Here is a 21,178-nt window from a genome sequence, read left to right as displayed (position 1 = left end):
CTCAGAACCCTGAAACGGCTCTCCCCTAACCCTCCAACTTGAGAGTTTGCTTCCATTCCAATCCATCCCTTTTTCCTCCTTATGGTCTCAGAGAAGTGGTGGAGTGACTTCATGGATTTTGACTTGGGAGAAGCAAATTACTCAGGATGGAGAAATCCTTTGGGGAACAGTATCATTGTCAGTTTGCCTCTTGCTAACTGAGAACAGCTTGGTGAAAGGGCAACAGGTGGCTCTAGGCAGTACCAAGAGCCTCTGAGAGGCACAGAGCAGTGAAGGGGCTCTCAAAGCTTCTGGGTCCAGGCAGCAGCAACCGCAGCCCACCCCGCCCCAGCGGCCGCCCCGCGCGCCCCTGCCGCTGCAAGTCTTCCCCGGAGCCCGGGTGGGCGGGGCTCCACTGTCACTCTCCCCGCCGCGCAGATGGAGCCAATGCCAGCGGCCCTGGTCACGCGCTCCGGGCAGCCCGGCCAATGGGCGCCGGGGGGCGTGGTCCGCCCGCGGGCTCCGGGCATTTATAACTGCTTGCAGCCCCGCGCTGGCTCGCGAACGCAGGTGCAACCGTGGGTTCCGGGGCGGGAGCTGCACAGGTGTCCGGGTCTTCGGGTGTGCTGTGCCGCCTATCCCCCTTCGCCCGCGCCCCCCCTCTGGCCATGGAGTCCTTGCCTTTTCCCCGGCGCCTCGGCCCTGCGCCCTCGGCCACTGCCGCGCTGGCCGCCGAGCTGGTCCGGCCCCTGGCCGACGGGCTCCTCAAGTCGCCCAAGCCCCTGATGAAGAAGCAGGCGGTGAAGCGGCACCACCACAAGCACAACCTGCGACACCGCTACGAGTTCCTGGAGACCCTGGGCAAGGGGACTTACGGGAAGGTGAAGAAGGCGCGCGAGAGCTCCGGGCGCCTGGTGAGTGCGGCGCCCTGGGCGGCGCCGGCCGGCGGGCTCCGGGCTCGGCCGCGCCTGGGGGCGGGGCGGGGAGCGGGGGCTGGGGTCCGGTGCCTGCTCGGTGGGGTGCCTGCCTCCAGTCTTCATCTTCGTGTGTGTATGTGTGCGCGCGCGCTGATGGTGTTCTGTGTACATTTGTCTGTCCATGAGTATAGGGACAGTGGTCGTGGACCTGAGAACCCCCCGAACAACTCTGGTCAGCAAGTGATGGTTTCCAAAGTGAGGCAGGGTGAGGAGGCTCCCTAGAGATGAGACTTTAGTGGAATTTTGTTTGTAACAGACTGTCCAATGTAGTAGCATGGCAAGAGGCAGTAGAAGGCACTTGATCTTAGGGGGGTAGTGCGTATGTGTAGCCGAATGAATAAAGGAATGAGGCGTCCAGTTCCTCAGTTCAGTTCTGGGAGTTTGGCAGCCCAGGAGACTATGGAGATATCCCTCCCTCCTGAGGGGCGTGGGTGGGTTTGACATTTAGGTCCTTGCCACCTCTGACATTCAATCAAAGTTTTGTTATGATGTGTTTTTAATTCTGGTAAATGTGAAACCAGGCTCTGGTGAAGGATCCACTGTGCCTGCCCCAAGGTGCCTTTGGATTTGGGGCCTTTTCAGGGACGTGTCCTGTTCATTTCGGATGTAGGTGTGTATAGTAGTAGTAATCTGTGGGTTGTTGTTCAGTCATGTCCAACTCTTTTGTGACACTATTGACTGTATAGCCCACCAGGCTCCCCTGTCCATGGGATTGTCCAGGCAAGAATACTGGAATGGTTTGCCATTTCAGTCTCCAGGGAATTTTCCCGACCCAGGGATCAAACCCGCATGTCTTGCATTGCAGATGAATTCTTTACTACCGAGTCACTTTAATGTGTGGGACCTTATGCAGTTTATTTTCTCTGTACTTAGTTTCTCCTTTTGCAAAAATGAAGAAAATATGGGCTCCCTCAGAGTTTCTATGAGGACTGAATGAGGTACAAATACGAATTTAAATTGTTTCCTGACAATAGAACCCACATTGAGAACTGATTTGGAAAGACCAGCCCTAAAAGGATGGCAAGTTTGCAGAAGTTAACAGTGGTTCCCTAACTTGAGCTTAATGTACATTGGAATAACCCGGGTGCTTATTGAAGCCACTTCTCTGGTTCCGCACCAGGAGGATTTCATTCTGAAGATCTGGGATGGGGCCAAATAATCTGTATTTTTTTTGGGCCACACTGTGCAGTATGTGGGATCGGGGATGAACTCGTGTCCCTACAGTGGAAGCACCGAGTCTTAACCACTGAACCTCCAGAAAGGTCGAAAGTGAAAGTATTAGTGTCTCAGGCGTGTCTGACTCTTCGTGACCCCGTGGACTTTAGCCTGCCAAGCTTCTCCGTCCGAGGGATTTTCCAGGCAAGAATACTGGAGTAGGTTGTCATTTCCTTCTCCAGGGGATATTCCCAACCCAGGGATCCAATCCAGGTCTCCTGCATTGCAGGCAGACTCTTTACCATCTGAGCCACCAGACAAGTCCCTAAATAATCTGTATTTTAAGAAGCCTTTTAAAAGCAAGTGGTTTAGGGATAGTTTTACCAAATCCAGTTGGGTGCTGGTTATGAGACGTGCATGTATGCGTGACCGTGGTTTGCCTATTGGCTATGGCAGCAAGTCACCTCCCAGATTGTTTGCTTTTGCAGCCAGTAGCTGGTTTGAAATTCAGGAAGTCATTTCATTGGTGAAGGAGAGTGGATGCTGGGGAAAGGGAGTGGATTATGGCCCCATCAATAGAACCGAGTATGTTTTTCCTGCTAACGCCTGGCACAGTCCCCAGGTGCCTACTGCCAGGTTACAGCTATTGGGCAATCATGTACTTCCTGACTTTCCTTTTCTTTCTCTTTCTATAAAGTGTGATGGCCCAATAAGCCTCCAGGCTTGAGACTGCTGGACCCAGGCTTTGTTAGGGGCTCAGCTGAAAAATAGCTTCTTGTGGCTTGTGGCTCGTACCTCTTGTTGGGGGGCAGACTGGATTGGGGAGGAATGGGGTGGCCCAGAAACTGACACTGAAATTTAGAAACCCCATTAAGCTCTTGACCTGGGTCACTGCGTGTGTATGGGTGTGTGTGTGTAAGAGAGAAAGGGAGAGATCATTGATTCTGGAATGAGATAAACCAGCTTTCAGTTTGCAAACCTCAGTGGCTGTAGGCAGAGATTTCAGCTCTTATTACATCAGAACAGAGAATTCAGAGGTGCTCCCTGGCTTTATGTCTCTTGTCTCCAGGGAGCCAAGATGAGTAGGAATGGGACCTGCTCCCTGATCCATAGATCACCCTGTACTTCTGCTGGCAGTTTGCTCAGGGCCTCCGACCTCCTTGGAGAGCAGCTCTACACACTGCTAAACTCTGGTTTCTCTAAATTCTGGAGGGAAAGCCTCTTTCCCCACTGCACCCCACTCCTGCCTCTGCAGTGTCCTCTCTGAAGAAAGACCGACCTGGTGTCCCAGGAGAGGAGTGTGGGAGTAGCCCACAACCTCCCCCAAAATGAACCAAGGTCTTTGGGGAGGAGGATCAGAGGAAAGCCTGCTGGGTGACTTCCGCCCCATTCCCAATTCCCAGCCTGTCTGATCGGATTCTCAGGGGCCCAATGGGATTGTCTAGGGGGAGGGGCAGGTGGGCAGGACTAAGGGCTACTCCAGGAGGACATTAAAGGAAAAATAAATATTTGCTCTGGATCTTCTAGCTCTGAGTACATTCCTGGTATCCACATGACATTTCCTCCTGTGACTCTCCTAGCTCTGACGCCCTCCCCCAGGAAGAAAAGCACCTCCTGGGTGCCTGGAATGGTGGAGTCCACCACAGCTGTTAGGGTGGTCTGCATAGAGTTCTTACCTGCACGAGCAGAGGGGAGTCCCAGGGGAGAGTGATCTGGGCCAGGGGAGCTTCTGTCTCATTTTTATATTGGATTATTGCATGGGATTTCAAAATGTTTGAACATGACCGAGATGGTCTGATCCCTTCACTGACAGATGGGGAAACTGAAGCCCAGGGAGGGCAGGTGACATGTCCTGGGGCTGGTTAGTGGCATGCCTGCAACATCGGCTCCTGACTTGACCACCCAGCGTGAGATGACCAGGACTGAGTCTCAGACTGGGAGCTGGCTCTGGGCTGAGCCCGGGCTTGCCTCAGTTTGCTTTGTCATTCCAGCAGCTAGCTCCGACTGCCCTTCCCAGAGCTCCAGGCACACTGAGAGTGGGAAGAGTCTTCGAGAACAACCCGCACCCCTGTGTCCTCACTGCCTGCGCCCAGGGTTCCTGAGTGGGTGAACTACACTACATTCGAGGCTTTTCCTTTGTCAGGAAAACTGCTCAGCTCATCATCAGGGTGCAAGCATTCAAAATCCCGGCTCTGCTTGCTTCCGAGCCGTGTGACCTCTCTGCGTCTCAGTTTCCTCATCTGTAAAGTGGGGATTATAATAACTCCTACCTTGTGGGGTTCTCCCAGGGTTAAATAAGGTGATGTGCATGTCAGCTGCCACACATTGTCGTGTTACCCTAGTAGGGCTGGCTTTGTCACGGTCCTCCTTGCCCTCTCCTGGGGAAGGGGGAGTCCCTCCATCCTGGGTCTGTCCTGCCCTGAGGAGGAGAACGGCATGTGCTTGATTTCCTAAGCCCTTTGGTCTCTGCCTCGTTCAGAGTCCCAGTCTCTCCTTTAGCCCCTGATCCAGAGAAGGGCTGCCACCTGGCCACGTGCCAGAGGCCTCTTCTGTGTGATGCTGCCCTCCCAGCACCTGCTGCACCTGCCTGCTCAGGGCAGGGAGAGAGACTCTGGTTGCAGGCGACTCCTGTTCCTGGGCTTTGGCCAAGCCGTGCAGGAGGGCTGGGCAGGGAAGCGCTTTGTCTGGCAGAGTGGGCCAGAGGGTGTCAAGGAAGGGGTGGGCACAGCATAGGATTTAGGGGAGGCGGCGCCCCCTCCCCTCAGAACCCATTCCTGGTCCCTGCCGGGTTCTCTGGAAGGCTTGGTGGGATGGTGAGCCACCCCAGGCCTATCCTCACCCTGCCAGCCCAGCGCAGCTTCTCCTCTGTAATCTAAATGGGTCATCCTCCAGCTCCTCAACCTGCCTTCCAGAGGCAGCTGCTCCGTGAAAGGCCAAAAAGGAGTCAAAGATCTTGGCTCCAACTCTGGCTGATAGCTATGACCAGAGATGCCCAGCTTGTAGCTTCTCTCTTGTCATCTGCAGCCAGTACCTGTAGGTCATCTTTTTCTAAAATCTTTCTGCCATTCTCTCCTGAATGCATATTATTCTTGATCTGAGTTCCTATGGGGATTAGAAGGAGAGAAGGCAGTGTTTTAACCAATTGACCTCAGCACCCATCTGTCCAACATGTTTGTCTATCTGTAAGTGGGTTGATGGTGGCTGGTGGTGCACAGCCCAGCCCAAGCCAGGGTGTGGGGCATTCCCTTCTCCAGGGGTTAGAAGCAGGCCAGAACATCTATAAGGACCTTTTGTCTTCTGAGATGGTAGCTTCTACACGCAGCAACCCTCCATCTTGGATCCTGACAGCCTGGCCTTGTTGAGGAATCTGGGAAGAGTCACCTTTCTGGACTTCAGTGTTTGCATTTGCAAAATGGGATAGGGAATTAACCATGCTGCCTTTCAGGCAGGCAGAGCCCCAGAGGCAAGAAAACCACTGGGCTGGTATCAATAGGAATTTTGCTCGGCAGGTTAACACGGTTTTGGCACGGGGCCTCTGAATAAGCCCATTATAACAATCCTTGGCCAGCACCTTCCTGGTGTGGAAGCAGGTGGCCCATTTCTGAGGAACCTCATCAGAAAATGCTGGAGTTTAGAAGCGAGCTTAGAGATCCTAGTGTGCAAATTCACGAATAGTTCCTTTCCTTTCTTTCTGGTGTGTTCTCAAACCTTTCTGTCTGCCTGGAATGCCCTTGTTTTCCCCCTCCAAAAGCCTATGTGCCTTGGCTTGGTAAACCCCACTCTTCCTTCAAGATCTAAAACAAAATTTTCTCCCAGGGGTGATTGACCTTGCTCCTCCAGGCAAAGCTCTCCAGTGCTCTTGGAGCCCCTGGGCGGGCAGGGATCTCAGTCACACTGACTGGGTCAAGGGCCTTGGTGCAGGGACTGTCCAGGTTTTGTCTGAGTCCAGCACCTACTGTAGTGCCGGACATGTAGTAGGCGTTCAGCAAATGCTTGGAGAATAAATGCCCTTTTATTTTTCAGGTGAGGACATTGAAACTAGCCAGACCAGTTAACCAGATCATTTAAGTGACTTGTCTTGAGTTGCATAGCTCCAAAGGGGCAAATAAAGATTAGATACCTGGGCTCTTGGCACCCCTCCACTGATCTAATGTTCACATTTATATTGTCATTATTGTGTTTCAGTTTCCTGGCCCGTCTAAGTAGGGTGGCCACGTAATATAACATCTCAGCCTGAATACTTCGGAGAGTAAAAAGGGCACTGTTAATTACACGGGGTGAACCAGGATTGTCCGTACGCAGGTGGCTTTCCTGCCTCTGGGTGATCCATTCAGCGACTATCTTTCTCTTCCTTTACTCTGGTCACTATATTTTAGAGAGTGGTTGCTCAACTATCTTGCATATGAGAACAAAGGTCCCTCGAAATGAGTTCTAGTAAACAAGGTTGTCTCCACCCATGCCTCACAAAAAGGGCAGAAAATCTTATTTGGGCACTGGTCCCCTTGGTCCCAGGGATCAGCCCAGTGACATAACCAATAAATATTTATTTGTGATTTGTGTTCGCCAGTAAACAGTTGAGTGTTTTCTGTATGCTGAGCTCCTTATAAGCCTGAGCTGTTGCTATATCTCATATACTTTGACAGGCTCTCCAGCAGTTAGAGGCCTGTCTGGTGGGGCTAGGGTGGGTGGGGGAAGTGCCCCAGGCCCACTAGGACAGTGACACATCGCTCTTCTTATCTGTCACTTGTTTGAGGACTGGTGGTGGCTCAATGACCTAATCTGTTTCCTTCCTGGGAAGTGCCAGCCAAACTGTGGTCTGCTAAGACCTAGCATAGATAATGGGACCAGAGCATGAGCTGGCAGGGGGATGGAGCTGTCCATTGAGGATGAACAACTCTGGTTTTAATCGTAGGCTTCCAGAATGGATTTCAGGGTTCAACTTGTACACCCTCTACCCATGCAGTGACTCCTCCTAGCACCTGTCAGGGCCCTTTCCTTTTCTGAGACCTCTCTTCTGTTAGGCTTGTCTTTAGAGCTCTGACTCCGCCTACAGTGGTTTGCTGATTGTCTATGTTTGTGTGTGCACAGTTGTACATCTGAGATATGCCTAGGTTTTGCATATGTATCTGAAATTTTCAAATATTTCTGTTTCAGTATCTAAGTATGTGATTTATATGTGATTTTCCTTTTACATAAATAGATTCAATTTATGGCCCTTTATCTGAAGAGCTCGGGGTATTACCTGATTTTTAAAACAAAGAATTTAAAGAGAAAAGAACTAGTCCACAATATCTGTCCTTCATGGGGAGAAAAAGGGTATAGGAGAGGTGATCAGGAACCAGGCTGCCGGTCGAAGCCTGTAGTTGGAGGAGGATTTAAGCCCCTCCCCCGTCCCCACCCCCTGTCCAGTTCTAAGCGGGGGATTTTTCGCTTGGCTCGCTCCTTGGGGTCATTTGGAGCGGGAGGGGTGGAGGGCGTGAGGAGACGCCCGGGGCGCAGCCGGCCCTGCAGCTGCAGCGGGGCCCCTGCGGGGGCGTGGGCAGGAGGCGCCAGGGGGACCGCCCCTCGCGCCGCCATTGTCCCCCGGCCGCCCCTCTTTCAGGCTCGCCGGCCCTGGCCCGTTGCTGGGGTGACCGGCCCGGGCATTGTGAGCGCTCCTCTGCCGGATTGCGGCGGTTCCGCATTCCTGGCTGAGGGGACACAGGCCCGCGGGCGCGTCGGAAGCCGGAAGCCTTTGTCTGCCCGGAGCCCTGGGAAGGGGTGGGCGGCCCCGCCCCTGGGCTCCTTTTTCCGGCTCCTTTTGAACCTCGAGGGGCGGCAAACCCTCCTGGGAAATGAACTAGGGGCCGTTTTCCTCGGGTTTCTTACTACTCGCCAGGCTCCGGGGAAGGGGAAGTCTTGTGTCTGCCTCCCGTGCCCTCGCACAGGACCTGTCGGGAATGGTTCACCCTCCCCCGCCCGGCCCGGGTGCCCGCGTTGCGTCTCCCGTGGCCCGTGGCATTTATACGGTCATCTCACAGAGGCAGAGAAGGAGAGCGTGGCAGACATACTCCTTAGTCCAGCCCGTTGCTCTCACGGAGCTCCGAGGCCGCGGGAGGACCGCAGAGCCTAGAGGGCCGGTTCCCCGACTGCCCACGCTCCACACCCGAGTTTCCTCTGTCACCCTGCTCCGTGTGGCAGGACAGAGGCCTGGGACCCGTCTGTGTCTAAGAGCTATGCTTAAGCGGCTGCTTGGCAGTTCTTTTTCCATTTCCTCTGCCTCACTCCACCCTTCCTGAACCCACTGCAGGTACCAGTCAGAGATTAATCCTTATATGGCATGATCACCTTTACAGACAAGGTAGCAAAGCCCAGAGGACTGTTGTTTAACTGTCTGGTTGTTTGGTGCTGGGGGAGAGACCTTACTATTCATAACTTTTTTGAGTGATCTTTTTGTAAGCTGGGACTTCCCTGGTGGCTCAGACAGTAAAGCGTCTGCCTACAATGTGGGAGACCTGGGTTCAATCCCTGGGTCGGGAAGATCCCCTGGAGAAGGAAATGGCAGCCCACTCCAGTACTCTTGCCTGGAGAATCCCATGGACGGAGGAACCTGGTGGGCTACAGTCCATGGGGTTGCACAGAGTCAGACACAACTGAGCGACTTCGCTTTTGTATATGGGGGAAGACATAAAATTCACCATTGTCATCATTTTAAGTGTACAGTTCAGTACATTCATAGTGCTGTACATCATTACCACTATGCATTTCCAGAACCTTTTCATCATCTCAAATGGAAGCTCAGTATCCACTAGGCAATCACTCCCCATCGCCTCCGCACCCCCACCCCAGTAACCAGCCTCCTGCTCTCTGTGCAGTGCGTTTGTCTATCCTAGTTACTCAGATAAGTAGAGTTGTGCAGCGTTTGTCCCTGTGTGTCTGGCTTCTTTCACTGAGCATGCTTTCAGGGTTCGTCCGTGTTGGGCATGTATCGGTACTTCATTCTCCTTTGTGGCTGAATAATACTCCATTGTGTGAACATAGCATATTTTGTCTGATCAGTCATCCGTTAATGGGCCTTTGGGTTGTTTCCCACCTTTTAGCTAGAGACTGTTTGTAGCAAAGTCGAGGGCTGTGGTGGAAAAAGTATCAGACGTGGGTCAACAGTGCAAGCCAATCTGTGCCAGTGAGTGCCTGTGTGATGTTGAACAGGAAGGAAACTTAGCCTCTCTAGGAGCGCGCTTCCTCACCTGGAGATGGGGATGGTGGTGCTTTCCACGCCTGCCTCTCAGGCTGGTTGAGAGGGCCAGCTCAGTGACAGCTGCAACAAATGGCTATTCAGTGCCTACTGCGTGCCAGGCGCCGTGCTCGCCACCCAGTGGGGAGCAAAAGAGGCCCAGTCGTTTCCTCGTGGTGGACCAAGATAAATTTGCTTTGAATCACAAAGCATCGGCCTTACAAGTATAGATTGTTACCTACCGTCTTCACCTATCCATACTCTGAGTGAGGTCATTGATTTATCCTCATTCCTGCTACATAAACCGCACCCAACCCAGGCAAGAATCTTCGCCAGAGAAGGTTCTCTCTAGCCTCTCTGCTACCTGCCCCAGTGAAGGGTGGAGAGGCTTCTCTGGGTGCAACCTATGGCCTTTGTAGCAGCTGGAGGCAGATCAGCAGGGTCAGGGCTCCCCCAGAGAGTCCTCAGGGATGCCTTTGCCTGCCAGGCCTTCCTCCTCACTGTCCTGCACCCTCTGTTCCCAGGTGGCCATCAAGTCAATCCGGAAAGACAAAATCAAAGATGAGCAAGATCTGATGCACATTCGGCGAGAGATTGAGATCATGTCATCACTCAACCACCCCCACATCATTGCCATCCACGAAGGTACAGAGGCAGAGCATTTGAAGCTGAGTGTGTGTGTGTGCACACGCGCAGTCGGAACAGATGACACACAGGAGTAGAAAAAGGCATGGGCTTTAGGCTTGGGCAGGAGCTGGATTTGAAGCCCAGCTGCATGACTTTGGGCAAGTAATGTAATGCAGTCTCTGGGTCTCAGTTCCTCTTTTGTAAAATGAGATAATCTCACCTGCGTCACAAGGCTGTTGCAAAGATCAAATTGAACGTCACCAAGTACTCAGCTCAGGACAGGAACGCTACAGATTGGAGGCATTTTCGTTCTTAGGTTTTCCGTACTTAAACACTGCCTCCCCAAACCCAGTGAGAGCCTTGGCACTGTGGGGGTAGCTGAAACATACGGAGACCTGCACCTGTCTCCGGCGTGTGGGTGCTCTCTTTCTTTGTGCGTCTCAAGAGCCAGGCCCCCTGTCCTCTGAATCATTCCCGCCGTGAGGCTGGTTCCTACCCGTCCTCGTATCTCGCAGCCTCCTCTGGCACTGACATCAGTGCCGGCTCTCCCCTCCGGCTGCCCTGCCCCTGTGACCCAGACAACAGTGAGCGAGAGGGAAAGACCGGGAACAGCCTCCCACACGCTCCTGTCTGCTGGCAGCCTTTCCATGGTATCAGGCAGGAAGCGAGGAATGGCAGGAGCAGCAGGAGGGAGGGGGGGCCTGTGGCTCTGCCCTCAGCCTGAATATTCCTGGTGGGAGGAAGAGAGGGCTCCTCTCTCAAGTTCTATTTAGAAGAAGGCTTAAGAGCAGAACCACTGCCATGGTCCCCTGGCCTGAACCTGTCCCATGAGGAGCCCAAGCAAGTGGCTGAGAAGGCTAATTGTATCTCTGTGTATATCCCCCCAGGGGAGAGTGGGCAGATGATAGAGTATTGGTTAAGCCAGGCTAAGCTTGGTGGTTGGTGTGTGTATGTGTGAATTCTTCCCCCGACCAGTATCCCCCATCCCGTATCTCCAGCTAGGTCTGGGAACTATTCTTTGAAGCTTAGGATGTAACTGCTACATATTGCACCTTCAGATTCAGCGGATGTTGGGGCATCATAGTTACTATGTAACTGGCAGAGCTCTCCCAGATCCATCCCCATCCACAGACTTCAAGAGATAGGGACTAAAGAGAAAGCTCCAGTCCTGGGAACTGACCTCTAACATAGCTGCCCTCCAGAATGTGCCCTGGCTGGCTCCTGACCCCCAGCTCCGTGGCACAGAGTTTACACACACCCTGCAGGGTTGTAGAGACCCACAGGGCTGGAGTCTCTAGGCAGGCCCCAGAAGTCTGGGCCACGGTGCTCTCCTGGGAAAAAGCACAGTCTTCCTGGCCAGATGCCCAACTGCTTGGGAGCTCAGACTTTCCCTGGGAGTAGCCTCCTCTCTCCACTCCTTCTCCCAGGCTAGACAGGAATCGCTCTGGGGTTGGCTGAGCAAGCCAGACTCATAGGACCCGCTTGACACAAAGATGCAATGTCACAGACATGCGTGTTTTGACACACACCCAGCTGAAGGGCCAGTTTGATGAACCAGCCGTTCCCTGCTTTTCCAGGAGAACAGACAAGGCCTGTGGTGGCAAGCGGGCCGCTCCCACACGTGGAGATGAGCCAGCTGGAATAGGCTGACCGCCAGGAGCCCAGCCAGTCAATTAATTATCAAATATGTATTGATTGTTTCTGCGTACAAGGCCCAAGCCTGAATACTCTGGACGGGAAATCAAAGAAGTTGAGAGTGATGAGTGTCTCAGCTCTCTGTGGATTACAAACCACTTTCCTATGCTGTTATCCCTCTTCTGATCTTCTGGGTATTATTTTTCAAGTCTATGCGTGAGGATGCTAGTAATAAATAAACAGCGGATTCCGTCTGTTGAGTGCTTGCTTGCTTGTCAGGCTCCGCACCAGCTCGCTCAGCCAGCCCGAGAGCTGTCACTTGTTTCTATCTATTTCTCGCCCCAGCCCTGTGAAGTTGCTGTCATTATCCCTCTTCATATGAGGAAACTGAGGCGCACTGATTGAATAACTTGCCATGGTCACCCAGCTAGTAAGTGTTGGGGCCAGGATTCGAATCCCAAACTTGTGTCCTTACTGAGGTATCTGAAAGAGATTTGCCGAAGGTCACCAGGCAAAAAAGTACTGAGTTCTGAACCAGGGAGCCTGACTTCTCATTCTTATCCAGTGATGTCTTGGAATTCATAGGCTAGTTTTAAGAAGGCTCAGAAGCCTGAACTTCCAAGGAGAGGGAGGTGAGCCAGTCCTCTTGGCCTGAACTCATTGCTCCTGGAAGGTGCCGGGAGCACTGGCGGGCAGCATCCTGCCCCCTTACAGATTCTGGTTTGGGGCCGGGAGGAGGGTGTGGGCCCTGGCGGGAGCGTGCCCTCCGCAGAGCCTGACTCTGCTGCCGCGCTCTGCCCCAGTGTTTGAGAACAGCAGCAGGATCGTGATTGTCATGGAGTACGCCAGCCGGGGCGACCTGTATGACTACATCAGCGGGCGGCAGCAGCTCAGCGAGCGCGAGGCCAGGCACTTCTTCCGGCAGATCGTCTCCGCCGTGCACCACTGCCACCAGGTGAGCCGCTGGCCGGGGCTGGCTTCCCCAGAGAGGCCCCGCGGCTCGCCAGGACCACACGGGGACACAGAAATAAAGGCGAGGTGTGCTTCTCCACTCAGGAGTGTTGGCATCTCTGGCTTCAAGTCTCTTGGCTGGGGTTGGAAGGACCTATGGTTTGTTGTACCGATAAAGATGGGCTCCCTGCCTATCTGTGCGTACCCCGCCTTTGCTGCTTCCTCACTGTCCAGACTAGGTCTTCATGTCCGTCTCCCCTGATGGCCTTCCCCTGACCCCTGCCCTCCCTCTTTCAGAACGGGGTTGTCCACCGGGATCTCAAGCTGGAGAATATCCTCTTAGATGCCAACGGAAATATCAAGGTGAGCCTCACTTCTTGTGTAAAACTGCTCCCCCACCCCTCCCCAGACCGTCTGCACTGGCCCCAGCTAAGCATCTTTTAGTCTCTAGGAGGTTCCAGGAGTTGAGTCCCAGTAAGGACCTCAGCCGTCCTCCATGTCAGCACTTCCTTCTGTGGGTTGAAAACTGCGGCCTCATGATAAGGAGTGTCTTGCACAAGGTCCCATGGCTAGCAAGGTCAGCTGGAACCAGTCTTCTAACTCCCTCAACGTCACAAGGTTGAAGGAGTCTAGATCTAGGGTCGGTTGCTGCTCACAGCCTTGGAACTGGCAGGGAGAGGCCGTGGCCTGCGTGTGCCCCACCTGCACGTGTGTACAGAGATACAGGCACACGTACACACGCATGTGTGTGTACTTTAATCTGCTACCATTAAGGAGCCCTTTGGCACCTTTCACCACAGCAAGCACTCCAGCGCCAGCTTCCTGCTTCCTTCTGCTGCTGAATTCCCATGGCTAAGTAGTTAAATTTAGGTCTGAGAAGTTCTTGTTGATGTGATAAGCTCGGATCTCAGGGCTGGAAGGGGCAGACAGCAAGAGCCTGCCCTGCAGACACCTGGGAGGGCTCTGACTCTGCACTTGGACCCTCCTTAGAATCTTCCCAAACTCAGGTCACAGCCTCTTCCCCAGTGGCCCCTGACCTGTGCCCTGAGGTGCCCTGAGTTCATTCTCCTTTCCAATTACCGGAGTAGGTGGGGCTGACTTTGATGCTGACCAGGGAGAGGGAGGCCAGAGCCAGTAAATGCACACAATCCAGGCAGGCATGAACTTTCCCATCTGTACCAGTCATCTGCCTCGTTATGGGCGTCAGTAGGTAACTGCTTGATAAGAGGCCAATAAAACCCATAAATGAAGGAGCCAGAGTTCATAAACAGCTCCTCCCCACCCTGGACACACATGACCCTCTGCTGGGGAGGAAGGCTGGGAGCAAAAGGGCATAGGTCTCAGCCTCTGTCTGAGGAGAGCTGGAGGAAGGGTCTCTCTGAGGAGCGAGAAGATGGGCTTGAGGGCCCTCAAACCCTCAGTGTCAGAGGGCTCAGGAGGTCCTGTAAGAAGATTGCTTCTCCTGGGCCATAATGATGGACCTAATCTTTGCTCTGCCTTCACTGTGGCTTCTCAGATCTCCTGGACTGACCCCAGCCCCACCACCACTTCCTGCCTGGATGTGGGCCCAGATGAGCCCTTTGCTGGGGCGGCAACCCCAGCCCATGGGGTAACTGTGTTCTGAGGCCCTTGGCACTGACATGAGACGTTGCCTCTCCCCCTCCAACTGAGAGCCGTCCTTCAGTCATTAAGTGGCCTTTAGTCCCATCCATGGGTCACAGCTGTGCGAGGAGCTGCAGAAGGGGTCGGGGCAGGTGGTCCACGTGGGGAGCGTATTGACGTGGCAGCATGAGGAGACAGACCTGATGAGCAGGGGCTTCTGTGAGTCATTGGAAATTGTACGGCTTTATGGGAAGAGGAGATCTCAGGGCAATGGAAGGCTTCCAGGGGGAGCCTTCTGGGTTGGTAGGACATGTGTAGGCAGATTGAGCGTCCCTGGAGTGGAGCGCAGCATGAGCAAAGGGCCTGGGGAACCGTGAGGTCTCTGGAGCTCCCCTCACCTCTGCCCAGGCACACCTCATTGACACAGCCTCTGAAGGGCTCTTTCTTCCAGGGCCTGAGCTGTGTTGGTGATGCCCAGTATGGGGTAGAGGTCATGGGCACCCTTTCCTTCTGCCAGGGCCTGTGTTTCCTTGGAGTCTGGAGAGGAGCAGACCAGGAGCTACAAAACAATCCAGGCCTTGGTGTGACCCTGTCCATGTTTGACCCAATCCTACAGATCGCTGACTTTGGCCTCTCCAACCTCTACCACCAAGGCAAGTTCCTGCAGACGTTCTGTGGGAGCCCCCTCTACGCGTCGCCCGAGATCGTCAATGGAAAGCCCTACACAGGACCAGAGGTGAGTACCTGGCCTCCTCCTAATCTCTTGGCTTAGACCTTGAGAGAGGGATGAGCTGGTTTTCTAATGATTCCCTTTCTCAGATTGCAAGATTCATTTCCCTGCCAGAGCAGTGCCCAGCCAGTTCTGTAGCTGGGAGTAGCAAAACTGACAGAGCTTAAGTCCTCTGACCCCTGACCCCTGACAGCGTGGCTCTGTGAGAGCTTAAGTCCTCTGACCCCTGACCCCTGACAGCATGGCTCTGTGCCCCACACCTTCTGCATTCCCGTTGCCTCTCCTAGCACCCGGCCAGCCTCCCCAAGCAGAGGCAGGTGACACCTCCGTGACTCCCAGTCCCGTCTACAGTACGGCCCTCTCTGACTCTGGGTACTAGAAGGAGGTGGTCCCTGGATGCTCTGGGCTCTGGGATCCCCTCCGTGGGTACTGAAGGGGAGCCTGGAGCCGTTTGCCCTGCGGCATGAGGACCTCCTGGCTGACCCCGTCTCTCCCTCAGGTGGACAGCTGGTCCCTGGGCGTTCTCCTCTACATCCTGGTGCATGGCTCCATGCCCTTTGATGGGCAGGACCACAAGACGCTGGTGAAACAGATCAGCAGCGGGGCCTACCGGCAGCCTCCTAAACCCTCTGGTGAGTGAGGGATGTGGGCGTTCTCATCCAGACCCTGGGTGTCCTTTGCTAATTCCTGATGCAAGAATTAAACAGTGACAGTAAAGTGAAGCTTCCCTGGTGGCTCAGACTGTAAAGAATTTGCCTGCAAAGCTGGAGACTGGGGTTCGATCCCTGGGTCTGAAAGATCCCCCGGAGAAGGGAATGGCAACCCACTCCAGTATTCTTTCCTGGAGAATTCCGTGGACTGAGGGAATTATCTGCAATTGCAGCCTGGTGGGCTACGGTCCATGGGGTTGCAAAGAGTCAGATGTGACTGAGCGATTTTCACTTTCACTTTCTAAGTGAAGACGGCAACCCACTGTAGATGAAGGTACCTTCCACCCCACCTCCTGCTCTCATCTCTCTGCCTCCTGTGTCTGTGACCTGCAAGGAAGGAAGGGCTGAATCTTCCTTTATGGGCATGCTTATTTGGGAAGTGCTTCCTAAAGCCTGGTTTAGATCCTATCTGCCACAGTTGTCTCATTTCCTACTGCGTTTGTCCTTAGAAATCTTTTTGTCCTTCCGTGTATGGTGTATAAGGTGAGAAGAAGGGTTTGAGGACCTTGGTTTACTCTTGAGCAGCACAGCCCCACCCCCAGAGGCCTGCATTTCACTGGAGCAAAGGAGCAGACATGTAAACATGGCTGTGGTCCTGGAGACTGGGGAGCCTGCCTGGGGGCACAGCTGACCTGGGGGGGAGCCCTGTCTTAGCATCCATGGGGTGAGCCAGAAGGGACGCTGCGGGTGCCCGAGCTCGTGGCTACAGAGCTGAAGCCTCTCTCTCCCCTTCTAGATGCCTGTGGCCTGATCCGGTGGCTGTTGATGGTGAACCCTACCCGCCGGGCCACCCTGGAGGACGTGGCCAGCCACTGGTGGGTCAACTGGGGCTACACCACCCGTGTCGGAGAGCAGGGGGCCCCGCACGAGGGCGGGCACCCTGGCAGCGACCCCGGCCGGACCTCCGTGGCTCAGTGGCTCTGGCGCTCCTCCCGCCCCCTCCTGGAGAACGGCGCCAAGGTCTGCAGCTTCTTGAAGCAGCAGGCGCCGGGCGGCAAGGCCCTTGCCCCTGACCTGGAGCGCCAGCACTCGCTCAAGAAGTCTCGCAAGGAGAACGACATGGCCCAGACCTTCCAGGCGGCCCCGGCCGCTGACGCCTCCCCTCGCCCTGGGAAGGGCGGCCTCAAGCTGCCGAAAGGCATTCTCAAGAAGAAGACGTCAAATCCCGCAGAGGGGGCGAGGCAGGGCCCTGAGCCCGGCCCCAGCCCCTCCAACCCGGGCCAGGCCGGCCCGCTGCTCCCCAAGAAAGGCATCCTCAAGAAGGCGCGCCAGCGGGAGTCCGGCTACTACTCCTCGCCTGAGCCCAGCGAGTCTGGGGAGCTCTTGGATGCCGGGGACGTGTTTGTGAGTGGGGATACGAATGCCGGGAACGTATCTGTGAGGGGGGATACCATGGAGCACGAGCCCCCTCCAGCCTCGGGGCGGCTGCCGCATCGCAAGGGCATTCTCAAACACAACGGCAAGTTCTCGCATGCGGCCCTGGAGCACACAGCGCCCACCACCTTCGGCTCTTTGGATGAACTGGCCTCCCCACACCCTCCAGCCAGGGCCAGCCGCCCCTCAGGGGCCGTGAGTGAGGATAGCATCCTGTCCTCTGAGTCCTTTGACCAGCTGGACTTGCCCGAACGGCTCCCTGAGCCCCCACTGCGGGGCTCTGTGTCTGTGGACAACCTCCTGGGGCTGGAGGCACCCCCGTCGGAGGGCCCCGGAAGCCGAGGCCTGAGGCGCTGGAGGCAGGACCTGCTGGGGACTAGCTGCTTTTCCCTGCTGGACTGCCCGGAGGGGACAGAGGACGGCCAGCAGGGACTGAGGGTCTGCTCGGAGCTCAGCTGAAGGGGGGTGCATTGCCCATGCGGGCAGGCTTTGAGATGCAGCTGGATGCACCCTGAGGGGGAGACTGCCTTCTTCCCTGCCTCCCAGGACCCGCATCCCAGCCCAGAAGGCTGAGGTGGCTTCAGTTGAGCCCTGGGGAGGGCTGGATGTGGGCAGTGGGCAAGTGAAGTGCGTTGAGGGTTCAATGTCTTCAGCCCCGTGGAACCAAGAAGGTAGCCCTAGAGGGGAAATGAGTAGAGAAGCAGCGAGGAAGGCCTGTGGCTGAGTCTAGGTTGCCTGTTAATTTCCAGGTTGCCTTGCCCATTGCCCCCTCTGAGGGGGTCGACGCCTTCTTCTTGAGAATGCCTTTGGCAGTTTGAGGCCACCCTTACCAGGACGAGGGGCGGCATCCCCCTGGAGGGTCTGGGCTGTTTAGTTCTTACCCCTGGACTTGTTAAACAAAGGCTGGCCCCGCAGCCACTGAGCCACGGAGGCCCAGCCAGGGTCGCTGCCGGGTGCCCACCCGTGTGCGGGCACAGGGTTGCCTGTGCCCTCCCCATAGTAGGGCTGCAGAGAGCTGGAAAGAGCACTCTATTAGTGCCTAGCTCCTGTAAAGAGTAAGTTTGTGTGTGATGCCATCCTGCCAAGGTGGGGCTAGAAGCTCTTCATTCACATACACATTCCCATCTCCACCAACTGTTGCAGGAAGGGGGACCCCTTCCAGGGCCCAAAACTGGGCTTTTGTCTAACACTCAGAAATGAATTGTCCGAGGAGACACATGCGCTGACAAAGCAAGAGATTTTATTGGGAAAGGGCACCCGGGTGGAGAGCAGGAGGGTAAGGGAACCCAGGAGAGCTGCTCTGCCACGTGGCTCGCAGTCTCGGGTTTTATGGTGATGGGGTTAGTTTCCGGGTTGCCCTTAGCCAATCATTCTGACTCAGAGTCCTTCCTGGGGGTGCATATCTTGTTCAGCCAAGGTGGATGCCAGAGAGAAGGATTCTGGGAGATGGTGGGACATGTGGTGTCTCCTTTTGACCTTTCCTGAATTCTGCCAGTTGGTGGAGGCTTATTAGTTCCGTGTTCCTTACCAGGATCTCCTATAAAACAACTCATGCAAATGGTTACTATGGTGCCTGGCCAGGGGGGGCGGTTTCAGTCAGTGTGCTTCCCCTAACAGAACCACTCAAACTGGAATGTGGCCCTCCCCGCCAGTTTTCCCTGGGGTGTCTTGGGAATGGTCTCCTAGAGTGTGCCCTTCCATACTTAGCTGAGCAGTAAGAGAACACAACCTCTGTTTCCTCAAAGATTCTCTCCCCTTTCCCATCCTCCAAACTTGGAAAGTGAGAGTGAAAATCGCTCAGTCACATCTGACTCATTGCAACCCCATGGACTGTAGCCCACCAGGCTGCAATTGCAGACAATTCCCAGTCCATGGAATTCTCCAGGAAAGAATACTGGAGTGGGTTGCCATTCCCTTCTTCAGGGGATTTTTCAGACTCAGGGATCAAATCCCACTCTCCAGCTTTGCAGGCAAATTCTTTACAGTCTGAGCCACCAGGGAAGCTTCACTTTACTGTCACTGTTTAATTCCTGCATCAGGAATTAGCAAAGGACACCCAGGGTCTGGATGAGAACGCCCACATCCCTCACTCACCAGAGGGTTTAGGAGGCTGCCTGTAGGCCCCGTTGCTGATCTGTTTTATCAGTGTTTTGTGGTCCTGCCCATCAAAGGGCATGGAGCCATGCACCAGGATGTAGAGAACGTCCTGGGACCAGCTGTCCCCCTGAGGGAGGGTCAGCCAGGAGGTCCTCATGCTGTAGGGCAAATGGAGTCGCTGCTATGAATCTAAAAGACTTGAAAAGGCTCAGGCTGCTAATGGACTTCATCTCAAGGGGCTCAGATTCCCCTGGACCCCACTTTGGACCTCAAGGACTCTGAACTTCTCCAGCCTCCAAGCTGCTCCTGCTATTGAGAATGGATGTATCTGTTTCTCCGGGCCTTTAGGGCCCTAGAAAGTTCTTATTTATTTTAATGTTTTCAGCTCTGTGTTTTTAAAAAAGCAAATCTTACTATTTTCAATAATGTGAATGCTGTGTTCTGGGGAATTCCACTGTGACATCTAAGTTCTGTGTACATGGAGGTATTATTGCAGTGCTTCCCTACTGATTAAAGGCGGGGGTGGGGATCTTTTGTAAATCTACATGTCCCACTGCACTATCTGGAGGGGGTCTCTGGCTCCCTCACTCCACGCCCTGATTCTGTCTACCTGATGGTCCCTCTTCCCTCCTGTGACTAGAAAGAACCACCCCATTAAAAATGAGAATGGTGATTGGAAAATAGCTTCAGTCATTCTGTTTGGGGAGTGGGACACAAATCTTTGAGTTTTCTCCTAACACACTTCCTTGGAGTCGCTGGGGTGAAAAATGGAGACCCTGCTTAATGAAAGCAAAACACACAATAAAAACCCGGCTCTTAGCTCCAAAAGTCTCCCGGCTATACCTCCATCAGCAGTTCTGCCCTTGTAAGCGCACAGAGGGGAGAGAGCCCTGGACTGAGCGTCCCAACTTGCCCTTTCTGCCTTTAGCACTGAAGAGCTGGGTTTGTCAAATTATAGAGCCCTTCCATTCCTCCCCATCCAGCTCTGTCCCCGGCTGCTTGAAGGCACCCCCGCCACCTTCATTCTCTCCTTCCAAAGAAATCCTTTTCCCTTTAGTGCAGGGCAGCTTCTCCTTTCTCTGCGCCCAACTGCCTGGCTCCCGGAGGATGTAAAGAATGCCTGGAATGCCCCCCTCATTGGCCAGCCCTCTCCACCCCCTGCAGAGCATTCCCCAGACGCCTGTTCCATTGAGAAACTCCCAGGCTCTGAGGGCCAGGATGAAAGGGAGGATAAGCACAAAGTGCAGGCCAGCAACCGGCTGGCTCCGGCTCCAAGCAGACTCCCTCCCCCATGCCTTACCCACCTCTGCTGTGCACAGGCCCCCAAACAGCCCCAGTCCTGGCCAGCTCCAGCTGCCCGCTCCGTGCACACCTGCTCTCCCGCCAGCGTGCAGTGCCTGCTGGCGTGGACCACCTGCCCTCTCCTCCCCTTTCTTGCTTGTGTGAAGCTGGCAAAGTTGCTGAGTCTGGGAAGGAAGTGAGGAGGCCAGGTAATGTGGGGTCAGGATGGGAGAGGAAGCAAATTGTTCAGGCTGCAAATGGGATACTTCAGTCTGATATCTTTGTTTGTGGTCCAAATGGATGCCAGAGCTCTGGGCCAAACTCTGGGTAGACACAGGAAAAGCTTAAGAGAAAATCATTACCCAAGAAGCAGAGAGTTCAGATGTGGAATCACTGTGTTCATTTATTCACTGACTCAGGAAAAAAGTGAAAGCTCTGTGAAAGACAGAGGTGATTGCTCTGTTGCTGGTGTGACACAGAAGATTGTAACCCTAAAGAGGATGCAGACTGAGCAGCAAGCCAGCATGTATTAAAAATAAAGTTCAGTAGAAAAATTGTCAGTTCAGATAATGGTGAAGGGGAAATGGGGGTGGTGGAAAAGAATAATTGGAATTTAGGAGGTAACGGGCTACCATTTAAGTGCTTATGTATCAAACACTTGGTGATGGTGGTTTAACCGCTAAGTCATGTCCAACTCTTGGGACCCCAGGGACTGTGGCCCACCAGGCTTCTCTGTCCATGGGATTCCCAGCAAGAATACTGCAGTGGGTTACCATTCCTACTCCATGGGATCTTCCTGACCCAGAGATCAAACAGTGTCTCCTGCATTGAAAGTGGATTCTTTACC

The 21,178-nt window shown here is 54.3% G+C and overlaps 1 protein-coding gene across 5 annotated transcripts; it reads left to right on the top strand.

The window, feature by feature from the left end:
• The first annotated feature begins 525 nt into the window (after positions 1 to 525).
• NUAK2 (NUAK family kinase 2) lies at positions 526 to 19,731 on the top strand. Of its 5 annotated transcripts, none has more exons than XM_070767811.1 (7): positions 526 to 893; positions 9,849 to 9,969; positions 12,390 to 12,541; positions 12,835 to 12,900; positions 14,756 to 14,875; positions 15,369 to 15,501; positions 16,316 to 19,731. In XM_070767811.1, exons 1-7 carry the CDS (start codon positions 648 to 650, stop codon positions 17,410 to 17,412), a joined length of 1,935 nt encoding a protein of 644 aa, XP_070623912.1. In that variant the 5' UTR covers positions 526 to 647; the 3' UTR covers positions 17,413 to 19,731. The 5 variants fall into 5 exon arrangements, with proteins under 5 accessions (XP_070623912.1, XP_070623915.1, XP_070623914.1 ...); XM_070767814.1 differs by lacking the exon at positions 526 to 893 and adding an exon at positions 7,706 to 7,871; XM_070767813.1 differs by lacking the exon at positions 526 to 893 and adding an exon at positions 7,902 to 8,400.
• Positions 19,732 to 21,178: the final 1,447 nt, after the last annotated feature.

Source organism: Bos indicus, chromosome 16, assembly GCF_029378745.1.
Source record: "Bos indicus isolate NIAB-ARS_2022 breed Sahiwal x Tharparkar chromosome 16, NIAB-ARS_B.indTharparkar_mat_pri_1.0, whole genome shotgun sequence".
Lineage (NCBI taxonomy): Eukaryota > Metazoa > Chordata > Mammalia > Artiodactyla > Bovidae > Bos > Bos indicus.
Note: the sequence above shows the minus strand (reverse complement) of the source record. Positions and strands in the feature narration are given on the sequence as shown.